Source organism: Micromesistius poutassou (genome assembly GCF_964030765.1).
Source record: "Micromesistius poutassou genome assembly, chromosome: 13".
Classification (NCBI taxonomy): domain Eukaryota; kingdom Metazoa; phylum Chordata; class Actinopteri; order Gadiformes; family Gadidae; genus Micromesistius; species Micromesistius poutassou.
The window spans coordinates 19,698,214-19,710,716 of NC_140283.1; the positions used below are offsets into that span (position 1 = coordinate 19,698,214).

At 47.7% G+C, this 12,503-nt stretch overlaps 2 protein-coding genes across 2 annotated transcripts in view; both read left to right on the forward strand.

The window, feature by feature from the left end:
• cpa4 (carboxypeptidase A4) overlaps nucleotides 1–4,146 on the forward strand; it is a gene marked incomplete at both ends in the record, with an annotated part of 7,587 nt that extends 3,441 nt beyond the window's left edge. The window contains 6 exons of the mRNA XM_084477191.1: nucleotides 107–208; nucleotides 368–478; nucleotides 1,407–1,497; nucleotides 2,005–2,204; nucleotides 3,538–3,622; nucleotides 3,956–4,146. Coding sequence (XP_084333317.1) covers nucleotides 107–208; nucleotides 368–478; nucleotides 1,407–1,497; nucleotides 2,005–2,204; nucleotides 3,538–3,622; nucleotides 3,956–4,146 — 780 coding nt within the window. The remainder of the gene's footprint in view (nucleotides 1–106; nucleotides 209–367; nucleotides 479–1,406; nucleotides 1,498–2,004; nucleotides 2,205–3,537; nucleotides 3,623–3,955) is intronic.
• An 837-nt stretch (nucleotides 4,147–4,983) lies between these two features.
• The window catches only part of smc1b (structural maintenance of chromosomes 1B), a gene marked incomplete at both ends in the record, with an annotated part of 40,081 nt that continues 32,561 nt past the window's right edge, over nucleotides 4,984–12,503 (forward strand). The window contains 9 exons of the mRNA XM_084477192.1: nucleotides 4,984–5,092; nucleotides 5,259–5,456; nucleotides 6,603–6,715; nucleotides 7,144–7,347; nucleotides 7,612–7,850; nucleotides 8,560–8,821; nucleotides 9,078–9,218; nucleotides 9,669–9,751; nucleotides 10,583–10,790. Of these exons, the coding sequence (XP_084333318.1) occupies nucleotides 4,984–5,092; nucleotides 5,259–5,456; nucleotides 6,603–6,715; nucleotides 7,144–7,347; nucleotides 7,612–7,850; nucleotides 8,560–8,821; nucleotides 9,078–9,218; nucleotides 9,669–9,751; nucleotides 10,583–10,790 (1,557 nt within the window). The remainder of the gene's footprint in view (nucleotides 5,093–5,258; nucleotides 5,457–6,602; nucleotides 6,716–7,143; nucleotides 7,348–7,611; nucleotides 7,851–8,559; nucleotides 8,822–9,077; nucleotides 9,219–9,668; nucleotides 9,752–10,582; nucleotides 10,791–12,503) is intronic.

The following is a 12,503-nucleotide window of genomic DNA, read 5'->3' on the forward strand; positions in this document are numbered from 1 at the left end:
TGTTCAGACGCTATATGAAATGTAATGAAGTAAGCGGCTGATGCATCAGGCTAAAGAAAAGCAGCCAGATGTCTCAGATGTTTTTTTTTCTCCGTCTCCCTTCCAGTTCAGCACCGGCGGCACCAACCGCCCTTCCATCTGGATGGACACCGGGATCCACGCCCGGGAGTGGGTGTCCCCCGCCACCGGCGTTTGGACCGCAAACAAGGTAGAGAAACTCCGCTCCCCATGTGACTGACCATCATGGGTGACGTCATCCTGTGATGTGAAGCCTGAAGCCCCTGGCTCCGTCACACACACCCTGGCTGCCGTGGCTCCAGAGATCCAGCTCACCACCATTACTTTTGTGTTATCGGGTTTTTTTCAGATCGCGACGGACTACGGCAAAGATGCCTCCCTGACCTCGCTGCTGAACACCATGGACATCTACATGCTGCTAGTGGCCAACCCCGATGGCTACGTCTACACCCACAACAACGTAGGCTAACAGCTAGCCCCGATGGCTACGTCTACACCCGCGACAACGTAGGCTAACAACTAGCCCCGATGGCTACTCCTACACCCACGACAACGTAGGCTAACAACTAGCCCCGATGGCTACTCAGACACCCACGACAACGTAGGCTAACAGCTAGCCCCGATGGCTACTCAGACACCCACGACAACGTAGGCTAACAGCTAGCCCCGATGGCTACTCAGACACCCACGACAACGTAGGCTAACAGCTAGCCCCCGATGGCTACTCCTACACCCACGACAACGTAGGCTAACAGCTAGCCCCGATGGCTACTCCTACACCCACGACAACGTAGGCTAACAACTAGCCCCGATGGCTACTCCAACACCCACGACAACGTAGGCTAACAACTAGCCCCGATGGCTACTCATACACCCACGACAATGGAGGTAGCCATGAGGGCGACTCATACATTCAAAGCAATGGAGGCTACAACAGCTAGCCCTGACTCTACTGAAACTGATACAGTCCCAAAGGTCATTCCAGGGCATTTTACCAAAACAAAAGTACGACTGTACCCGAAGGGCTTGAGGAAAACTTTCACAACAAGAAAAATGTGACGATGAGCTGGTTAAAATGACAATTAGAAATAGGGAGAAAATTCATGAAAGACATTGTTGTCCTTTGGTTCTTGAATATTAGTGGGTAAAACAGAATGCAATATGCAACGTAATACGTTTCTTGTTGCCCCAGGGGCTGTCAGTAGAGACACCGCAGTCGGAATGTATTCCTTGGAAAACTCCTAATAGCGCTATATAACTGGGATCACCCTTACAGAATAGTCATTCACTACTAACAGTGTTGAAATGATACAACTTTTACAATAACTACCTGCTTAATGTTTAGAAGTGTGCCGATTAAAGAAGGCCTTGTCTGCTGTGGTTTGCAGGACCGCATGTGGCGCAAGACCCGCTCCAGGTCGTCTGGCTCTAGCTGTCGTGGGGCGGACCCCAACAGGAACTGGGACGCAGGCTTTGGAGGTGCAAACAAAGGGCTGTGCTTCTCCACATCGTTATTATGTCTTAAAACAATGGTTCCCTAAGGCACAGCAACTATCACCCACCAGAATGGTTGTGGAGAATGATTCTCAACAATGCCACAGCTGTAATTGTATTATTTTTATATATATATATATATATACTGTATATATACACACACGGTATGTATATACTGTGTGTGTATTAACATACAATTACCATTATATATATATATATATACACACACACACACACACATGTATATATATATATATATATATATATATAAAATGTAATTGTATGTTATAAGACATTTTTCCCTATATTTCACACACAGTAGACTTTCGAAAAAGAATAATCATTCAATCCCAATCCCAAAAAAATGTAAATTTTCATACAATATTTCTAAGCAACAATCCAACCATGGACCCCCCCCCCCCCCCCCCCGCCCGACACCTTTTGTGTGTGTGTGTGTGTGTGTCCCCCCCCCTTCCTCTATGTGTGTCCCAGGCCCGGGCACCAGCCGTAACCCCTGCTCCGACCTGTACCACGGCGCCGCCGCCCACTCCGAGGTGGAGGTGAGCAACGTGGTGAACCTGGTCACGTCCCACGGGAACTTCAAGTCCTTCATCTCCGTCCACGCCTACTCCCAGCTCCTCATGTACCCCCACGGCTACAGCTGCAAGGACATCCCTGACAAGGCCGAGCTGGTGAGGAACCAACGCCGGGGGCCCTGTTTTAGGGGCCTCATCCACACGGAGACGCTTTTTGGTTTAAACGCAGATGTTTTGCATCGTTTTGGCCGATCGTCCAAACGAATCCTGTAAACGCATCGCATGCAAACAGACTTTTCTGAAACCAGGTCCCAGGGTGAATAAATTCACAAACGCATGACCCTTGAGTGTTCGTCTGGACGGCCAACACGCATACTTGCGTTTCGATGATGTCCCCTTGAGCGTAAACCTCTTGTAACCCGTGACGACGTCTCATAACAACAACGTAACAATGGCCGACTACATGCTCGTGTTCCTGCTGGAGAAGATATTGTGCCTATTAGGGTTACTATCGCAAAATATTATGCTCCTGTGCCACCACGCTGAGCAAAAAAGACTGATGGACAACCACATAAGCCACATTTTACAAACAAACAACAGCCATGCGTGCGCCAATTGAGACCATCAAAAGGGTTGCGTTAACGCTTTATTACTTGAGTGACGGTTTCCGGTGAATTTCTAAAACTAAAACAGCGCCACCTATACGCCTGGAACATGAAGTAGCGTGTTGAGTCGTATTGAGATGGATCCGTGTGGACGCAAATGTTCTTGATACGATGCCAGGGAAAACGGGGAAAAAAAAGATCGTTTTGGTACGTGTGGACTTGGCCTCAGTTGGATCTAGAGCAGTGGTTCTCAAACTTTTTCTACGATTGTACCCCCCCCCCCGAGATATATTTTCAGCTGAGTACCCCCTTTTACCCGCACAAAATCTTTTAGGAGATTTTTTTTTTAAGGAACAAAAATAATGTACGTGCGTTCTAATTGGCAGCGTAGACATGGACATTAACAGGGTGCAAATAATCACCATTTTGTGAGAAACACGGGCCCGTGCTTCATGTAACTGCTAATTTAGCTTCAGACTGCAGTACCCCAAAGAACCCCTAGGGGGTATGCGTACCCCCATTTGGGAACCACTGATCTCTAAGATCATCCTACCAGCCATGTATGATGCCAGCATAGAGTAGATGGTTCGATAGGGCATGAAACGGCTTCTAATGGCTCATCAACATCACAGCTGGAGGTAGGGTAGGGACCTGCACACAAAAATACATAAAACTTCAAATTCAAAATACAAATCTGTACACATCGATTTTGAACGTGTAAATGCAGGATGTGTTGCACATACTGTGCAGCAGATTGCTATTGTTTTGTACCTGTGGAGAAAATATGACATTGCAAAAAGTGTATTATCGTTAATTCTGTATTAGCCTATTACTATTATAGCTATTATTATCTGTAACATCTGTATCTTCTTGGTTCTCTGTAGGACACTGTGGGCCGGGCCGCAGTCAAGAAACTGACCTCCCTTTATGGAACCCGCTACGAGGTCGGAAGCATCTGCAAAATCATCTGTGAGTGACACACGTCTTGACTCCTGCAGTCCACCAGAGGGCAGTAGGCGCACTCTAATGCGGTGGAACAACAACTCGCAGCGTGGCACATTTCAGCACTATTACAAAACATTGCACGGATTGAAGCACAACGCGATCGTGTCTCAGTGGGAAGAAAATACACGCACGTTTTGAAAAAAAAAAGTGCAGTTGGGGGAGAGACACTATTGTATAATTAAACTAAGGGCTCCAAATTAGAGGGTTTGAGAAAGTGACATCTTTCTACAAAGAGAAAGACTAAACCACTAAACAAAAACGTCTAAATAAATGACACGCATGTCCTTTGCTTTACAGACCAAGCCAGCGGCGGCAGCATCGACTGGTCCTACGATACGGGCATCAAGTACTCCTTCGCCTTTGAGCTGAGGGACACGGGTCTGTCTGGGTTCCTCCTGCCGGCCAACCAGATCATCCCCACCGCGTCGGAGACCTGGCTGGCCCTGATGCACATCATGGAGTACGTCCGCGATAACCCCTACTACTAAACCCAGCGCTGATCAATAAAGCGTCTGTAAAGCTGCTCTTTTTGAGTTGTGGGTTTGTGTTTTGGTAAAAAAAAAAAAAAAAAAAACTACGTTGAAATGTCGTTTGTTTTGATAAAGCTGCGATGGGTAATTTAAGGTTTGGAGCATGATGAACTGAATTAAACATTAATACATGTGAATCAATTAAACTGTCGCTGAAAACCATGAAGAAATGGGATTAATTGAATGAAACTGGTATGGGGAACAGTAATAGTACCTATTCTATACAGTCTATGGTTATGACTGGGGATGTATTGGTGTTGTTTTTATGGATGCAGACTGGAACATACAAAAAAAAACATGAAAACTCATGTTTGGTTGCCGACCATATACTGCTTTTATTTGGTTTACCATGCAACACAAAATAAAAAGAACATCATTCATTCACATCATCGAGCGTAACAGGGACCACCCCCTTTTTGAAAGGCTGAATTTCCCATTCATTTTCTCCATTGACTTCTCAGAATATCGTTATATATATAAAGAGTTGTAAGCCTGGAACAAGCACAATTATCCGTCAAGTTAGTCCATATATTTTATATTATATTTTAATATTTTATGGTTATGACCATAAAATATTTGATTCGGGGCAAAAACTAAATAAATAAAATAAAATAATATTAAAAAACGTTAAAAAAGGGGGCGGTCACTGCGGTTACGCTCGCGGGGGGTCAAGGTGGAGGCGGGAAAGTCGTCCTTTAAACTTCGGTGACTCCTGACCCTGGCCGCCATTTTGTCACTCTCTTCGCGGTTCGACGACTCGACGGGAGGAGGAAAAAACAAAAAAAAGAAAGAAGAATGGGATACTTGAAACAAATCGACGTCGAAAACTTCAAATCATGGCGAGGAAAGCAAACTCTAGGGCCGTTCATGAGATTCAACTGTATCATCGGCACGAATGGGTCCGGTAAATGTTTACTTTTATCTTAGTTTGATCCATCTAGTCAATAGTTGCACGTTATTAGCGGCGCATCGACGACGGTGTTCAGGCTTCTGTTTTTAATGATTAAAGAAAAATGAGCTTATACATTAAAAAAAAAGATGAATACACATGTCCGTCCCCCCCCCCCTAGGGAAGTCGAACATCATGGACGCGCTGGGCTTCGTGCTGGGGGAGCGGGCCAGCGCCCTCCGGGTGAAGCAGACCCGGGACCTGGTCTACGGGGCCCACACCGGCCGGCCCGTCCCCGGCCCGGCCGGCGTGGCCATGACCTACTGCGGGGACCGCGGGGACCAGGACGACGAGAGGGTGTACTACCGCAAGATCTCCGGTGAGCTCTTCTTGGAGTTTAGCTCGGTGTGTGTGTGTGTGTGTGTGTGTGTGTGTGTGTGTGTGTGTGTGACTCGTTTATTGATTCAGAGTTTTGTCTTTTTAAAATTGGGCTGACAAAACCTCGTCGAGTTTCGGAGGGGAACGTGAAGAGGTACGCGACGACTGACGACTGTCTATAACCGACGCAGCGACCCGATGGCCCTCTGACACACCGACCAGATTATCGGTCGTCGTCGTCGGACAGCCCCCGGCGAGCTCGGTGACCTGGGTCTGTTCGGTGTGTGCGGTGCGATCGATCGGCCGGCCGTCGTCAAAGCCGTCGGTGATTTCCTTTAAGCCGATTGCACGTTGAATGTTGAATGAATCGGCCGTGACCAAATCGGCCCGACTTGCCTTTTCTGCCGACTTATCTGCAGTCGGGAATGGTGTGTCGTGTCGGGGCCTTGAGGCTCGTCTGACAAACGGTACTGAATAACGCCTCGTTGAGTTTTGGAGGGAACGTGCACGTTTTTCGTAGCTTTCAACGCGGTGGGACGTCAACTTCGCGTTCCCTTATGGTGCGTTCCATGCAACCCGTAACCCGTGTTTTCACAACCTTCTTCTACCCGTGAACTCGTACCAGGTCGATGTACTCCCACTTCCAGCAGCCCACAACTTGCGGGCTAAAAAAAAGTGTCCCTGGAACGCAGCATTACATTGTAGTATTATTGTAGTATCACAATCTAATACTACTGTAATATTCATAGTAATACTAGTAATAATAGTAGTACTATTAGTAGTACTAGTACTTATATATATATGTGTGTGTGTGTGTGTGTGTGTGTGTGTGTGTGTGTGTGTGTGTGTCTGTATTCCAACGTCAATTAAGTCTGATGCTGGTGATTTATTTTCTGTGCATCCAAGAAAACGTTTTAAATTAAGTGATGTTCTTCATTTAAACAAAACACAAAACATTTGACATTAGCCCTGACAACGATGACAATCCCATTTGGGGACGTTTGTATGTAATAGACTTGGAAATGAATGGTGTATTGCTATGCATCTGAAACAGGTATGAATCTACTGTTAAACGGCCATTTATTCATTTATTCATTTATTCATTCATTAAGGCATAAGGCTGCTCCTGACACAGTATTTTTTCCAGGTGACTCATCAGAATATTATGTCAACGGCGTACACGTATCCCTGGCCAACTACAAGAAGGATCTGGAGTCGATCGGCATTGTGACCAAAGCCCGGAACTGTCTGGTATTCCAGGTAAGCAGAAATCTTATTTCCCAGGTGATTGAGTTGACCTCTACACCGGTCTACTAATGTATAACAAGGAGGACTCGAGGTGGAAGATGTCTCTGAATGGTGGCCTTTGGGGCGAATGAGCAGCAACAAGGAAGCTTGAAGACACTACATCTTGAGAAGACTGAGCTTGATGTATTGAAAAACCTCCCTAAGCCCCTCTACTTGAGTTGTACTTCCGTTTCGAATTGTCGCTACGGTAGTAGGCCGTCGAGCTACGTCCCGGGAGTAGCCTGTAGGCCACAGCCGTAACTAACCTACGCTTCAAAAGCGTAAGACAAAATGTAATGTGATGTGTCAATGCAACAAATGCTCCTCTTCCTCTTACCTCCCGTTGTTGAAAGTAAAAAAAAATGTCCACTGTGTTTGTGTTTTCATTATTTCCCCAACAGGGGGCGGTGGAAAATATCGCCATGGAGAGCCCAAAGGAAAGGACCAAGATGTTTGAGCGGATCAGCCAATCGGACGAGTACGTGGCCCAGTATGAGACGATGAGAGTGGCTCTGCAGAAGGCCAAGGATGACACTCAGTTTCAGTTCTACAAGAAAAGGACAGCCACGGCGGAGAGGAAGCAGGTCTCCCAGGAGAAAGTGGAGGCAAGAGACAGTGTTTCCCCGCCCACTTCATAGGCTGGCTTTGGGGTATGCATGTGGGGTTGCGGGAGACGGCTGACCTGTAAACCGTTCTAGATACTCTACTTTAGAGTTCTACTACTGTGCAGTTTATTTTCTAGTTTTATTCTTGTTTGAAATTTTTAATTCTACTACCGTCCTGCAATTTCTGCAGTGACACCCTGAGTGTCCGATGTCTGGAAGGGGATAACGTACTTGACCCATGACCTCCCCACTCCCGCTCCCCAGGCCAAGAAGTACCAGGCACTGGTGGACAGTCTGACCCAGAGCAGGCTGAGGCTCAGCCTCTTCCGGCTGTACCACAACGAGAAGGACACCCTGGCCCTGACCTCCCGCCTGGGGGAGGAGCAGCAGGGGGCGGCCGCCACGAGGAGCGGCGTGGAGGAGTGCGAGGTCACCGTCAAGGCCCTCAAGAAGGAGCACGGACGGCTGAACAGGGAGCAGCTGGCCATGGAGAAGGAGCTCCGGTGAGTCGTCATCTCCCTGGCGGTCTGTAGCAATGACGAGAGGGAGGAAGGAGCTGAGCTTGTTCTCTGTAGTGTCTGTTGTTCTTCGTATTGTGTCGTAAGGTTCTGGGTAAAAAAAAAACCATCTCCCGGTCAAGTTCTGATTTATCTATGAACTGGTTTCCGTACGATTTCAAGATGGCCCCCCCCCCGCATCCTCCATGTCACTCAAAGTGACATGAGCCGTTTCTCAATTCGCGTTCTCGTGTACTTGCGTTCTCGATAAACGTCATCAGTGGTAGCCCAAGCACTGTTCCAATTCCAAGTACGCGAGAACGCGAGTACTGTCGTAAAACCCGTGTGTGTTCTCGATGCGTTCTCAATGAGGCCGTTCCACCGAGGACGCATCGGAGGTGACTCGTGTGGACTTGGGACCGTTAAATATCCCAGGATGCATCATCGAGTCCGCTGCTGTTCCAATTGCAGGTGCGTACTCGCGTTCTCGGAAGTCTGTACTTGCCAAGTACGCACTTCCAAGTCCGCGAGAATGTAGTCCGCGTACTTGGTATTGAGAAACGGCTATGGAGTCAAAACTACTGTGATGTCAGCGTGTGGTCGTTCACGGCCCTGTTGTGCCCTAGGACCGTCCTGGTACATCTAATCCGTCCACTGTGTGTGTCCCTACTGTGTTGTTGTTGTTGTTGTTGTTGTTGTTGTTGTTGCCGCCTAGTGCCGAGGAGCAGAGGCTGACCCAGGGTCAGTCCCAGTACATCAAGGCCAGGGTGAACACCTCCCACCACGTGAAGAAGGCGGAGGAGGCCAGGGCGAGGCTGCAGAAGACCCACCGGCTGAGGGCCAAGAGGGAGGCCGCCGTGGCCGAGGTCAGGCGGGAGATGGAGGAGCTGGACGGTGCCTGGAGGCGCTGCGAGAGGGCCATGCAGGAGGAAGGGGCCCCCGGGGGCCAGGAGGACATTCAGCTGGCGGAGGAACAGGTGAGGGAAGCCCCCCCCGCCCCCCTCCCCCCTCCCAGCTAGCAATCAGAGCCAAGATGGCTGCTGGGTGAATAACAACCATCAGGCTTGGCTCATCATGTCATCAACCTCGTCTATGTTAAAAGGAAACTAAACAAATTTAGTAACACCAGACCAAATGAGATGTGCCTGGTGGAGAGGTAGAGGGACATGAAGCTGTAGATATAACTACACATACGTGTGAGTGTAGTTATGTTGGGATGTTCCCCTGGGCCAGGTGGCGCAGTACAGGGACCTGAAGGAGCTGGCCAGGACGCGGGGGGCCCTCCTCTGCCAGCAGACAGAGAAGCTCGGCTTGGAGGCGACGGCGGACCACGACAAGGTCACCCTGAACCAGAGCAAGAAGAAGAAAGTGGAGGTACGCTCAAAGGCGCAGTTTCTCTTCCTCTTGGTGCATACAGTACTTGAGATGAGAAATATGTCTTGTAAAGGCCAATTTACACCAGAGCCGTTTTAGACGTGTTTTTTAGTCGGCAGTCAGCCGTCCGACTTCAGCTAGAGATAGAATCCGTTCAAACCAGTGCACTGATTTACACCGGCAGCGCTCTACGCCCGTCTCACAGCCGACCAAAGCTTAACTTACGCTTCACTTCTGTTTTCAAGCGTTTCTGAAGCGTCTGGGTTATGATGTTATCTGATGAATCTTGAAACTATTGCGAAATAAACGGCGGCGGTGTGAATTGATACACCTACGTTACGCTCACGTCTCTCTCTCGCCTGCGGTGTAAATTCCCAGTAAGACACTCTTGACAGCAAAGAATTTGATGTAATCGAGCATGGACATGTAACGCGTGACGTTACGTCGCAGGCTGGCATCAGGAACCAGCAGAGCCAGATGGAGGACTTGACCCACAGGGCAGAGAAGCTGGAGGAGTACACCGATGGCTGCAAGTATGGAACGCATTGGACCCCCATGTCAATAGCCCAATGCAACCCCACATGCATTTCAGGGGGACCCCAGAGATACTGCACTGAGTAAACTAACTGTCCCTATCGTTCCCTTTATCGTTTCATATTTAAAGAACAAACAAACATTGGGGCTTACGTAGCGGTGCTGTAGGATTAAGATTTAAGAGCTTTCATTTGGGTGTAATTTGTTAGAAGGGACATAGTTATCTGTCCGCTATTAGTGAATGAAATGCAATGTGAGAACATCTGTTGTGATTGACTGTGCCTGTCTCCATACGTACAGATGTCTTTTGATTTCATTCATTCAAGCTTTTATACATGAATGGTCATGATGCTCTTTTCTCCGTACAGCATCTAACATGATCCCACATCTCCTCGTCAAGCATTTGTTCTCTTGTAATCAATAGTTTATTTTCCCTGTAATGAATATCTAAAGTAATTCCTTCACCTTAAGCCACATGTCACATTGTATTTGGTTATTATAATGCACATACAAAAAGAAAACCTGTGATCAGGGGTGCACGATAATTATTGGGCCGATAACAGAAATTTATCGGTAAAAGTTATCGGTTTAAAAAAAAAAGTTATCGTGCATCCTACCTGTGATTGTTCGACTTAAAATAAAATGAGCGACTCAGGGCTCTCGTTACGACATCCCGAACAGTGGACTTTTAGCGTACCACCCTACAACGCTTTAAACCTGACGCCCCAAAAGTTGTATTCACGGAATCGGAACAAACTTACTAACCATCATTTCAAATCTTACCGGTTCCCGCCTGGGTGTTGCCTGGTCGGGGGGGGGGGGGTGTCCAGGTCGTCCCTGGAGCGGTACGCCCAGCAGGAGAGCAGCCTGAGCGAGGAGCTGGAGCGTGGCCGCCGGCGGAGCCAGGAGGTGGAGCAGGAGCTGGGCGAGGTGCTGGAGGAGCTGGGGCACGCCCGACTGGACCACCACGAGACCTGGCGCCAGCAGCAACGCAAGGAGGTCCTGGGCAACCTCCTGAGGCTTTACCCCGACACCGTGGTGGGGAGAGACAGGCGTTATGAATTATAAATATAAATTAAAACTGCGCGCAGTGATGAACGGGACCTCGCGCCGGCTTGCAGCCGCCACTACGAGGTCCCGTTCATCACTGCGCGCAGTTTTAAAAAAAAATCGCGCCGGCTTGCGGCCGCGTCACGTGCCGTCGTAACATGTGTGCTGGCAAGATGTGCACATGTTAGGACCGCACGTGACGCAGCCGCAAGCCGGCACGAGGTCCCGTTCATCACTGCGCGCAGTTTTAAAAATGCGCAGTTTTAAAAAAAATTCGCAAATTTATGTAATCTGTAGAAGCAGAGGTGCCCTGTGGTGTCCTACTGATTGTTTTGACATTAACATGTAAGAGCACATTTAACTGAATTACATGTTGTAACAACTTTAACTAACATTATTAACCCTACATCAATGATCCGATAAATTCCCTAGGAGTTAGTTGAAATACAAGGCGACGGAATTCAAAAATGGCCAACTTTGACGGCACGCCACGGCCACGCCCTTCAACGTACAGTCACAAATAGCACGGCGTTGGTTCAGCACCATATTATGACTGTACTAACCAATTTGGAAGCAGATGCGATAAATTCCCTAGGAGGAGTTTGTTCAAATACAATGCGAAAAAGTGAAATTCCATTCAAAATGGCCAACTTTGACATCACGCCATGGACACGCCCTTCAACGTACAGTCCCAAATAGCACGGCGTTGGTTGAGCACCATTTTTTGACTGTACTGACTAATTGTGAAGCAGATCCGATAAATACCCTAGGAGGAGTTCGTTCAAATACAAGGGGAAAAAAGCGAAAATAAGACCACGGAATTCAAAATGGCCAACTTTGACGGCACGCCACGGACATGCCCTTCAACGTACAGTCACAAATAGCACGGCGTTGGTTGAGCTCCATGTCATGACTGTACTGACCAATTTTGAAGGAGATCCGATAAATTCCCTAGGAGGAGTTCATTCAAATACAAGGCAAAAAAGTTACAAAAATTTCAAAATGGCCGCCGAGAGTGAAAATGAAAAAATTAAAATTTCCGACTTCCGGTGGGGTTTGGAGCATGGGTCCAAGAGGCTTTTCTGTAGGTCATGGGACCTTATACGTGCCTACCGATTTTCATACATATTGGTGAAACGTGGCGCAGGGGCTGCTTTTTAAAGTTCCTGTAGGGGGCGCTACAAAAAATAGAAACACGAATTTTGGTATGTGAGCTATCGGCACCAGTCTACACGTGTCCTGTGAATTTCATATTCATAACTATTACGGTGTCCGCAGAGTGATCGACCCTCCTCTGGCGGCCATGTTGTTTTTTTAAATCGACTTAATTTTTAGTGAGCAGTTAGAACTTTGGTACCCAACGGCCAATGAGTTGGTCCTGCTCAAATCAAACATTGCGTCTATGAACTGTGGCTATTTTAGTAACGGGCCACGCCCACTTCGATGCCACGCCCCATTTGAAAAATTGTTGACTTATTCTTGTTCAGAATTTGATTATGAACAACTTTAGTAGAGAGGTCCAACACCATAGGAGTCCAATTAATGTAGATATGTGCAATTTACTATTTTTGGGGTGAAAAACACACCCCTTTTTGAACTCAATGGCTCATGGGTACTTTGAAATTTATCCTACAGACTAATCCTTATGTCAGATTGAAGATAATGGGCCATAGATGATATGTGCCAAAGGACTTTGGTCAA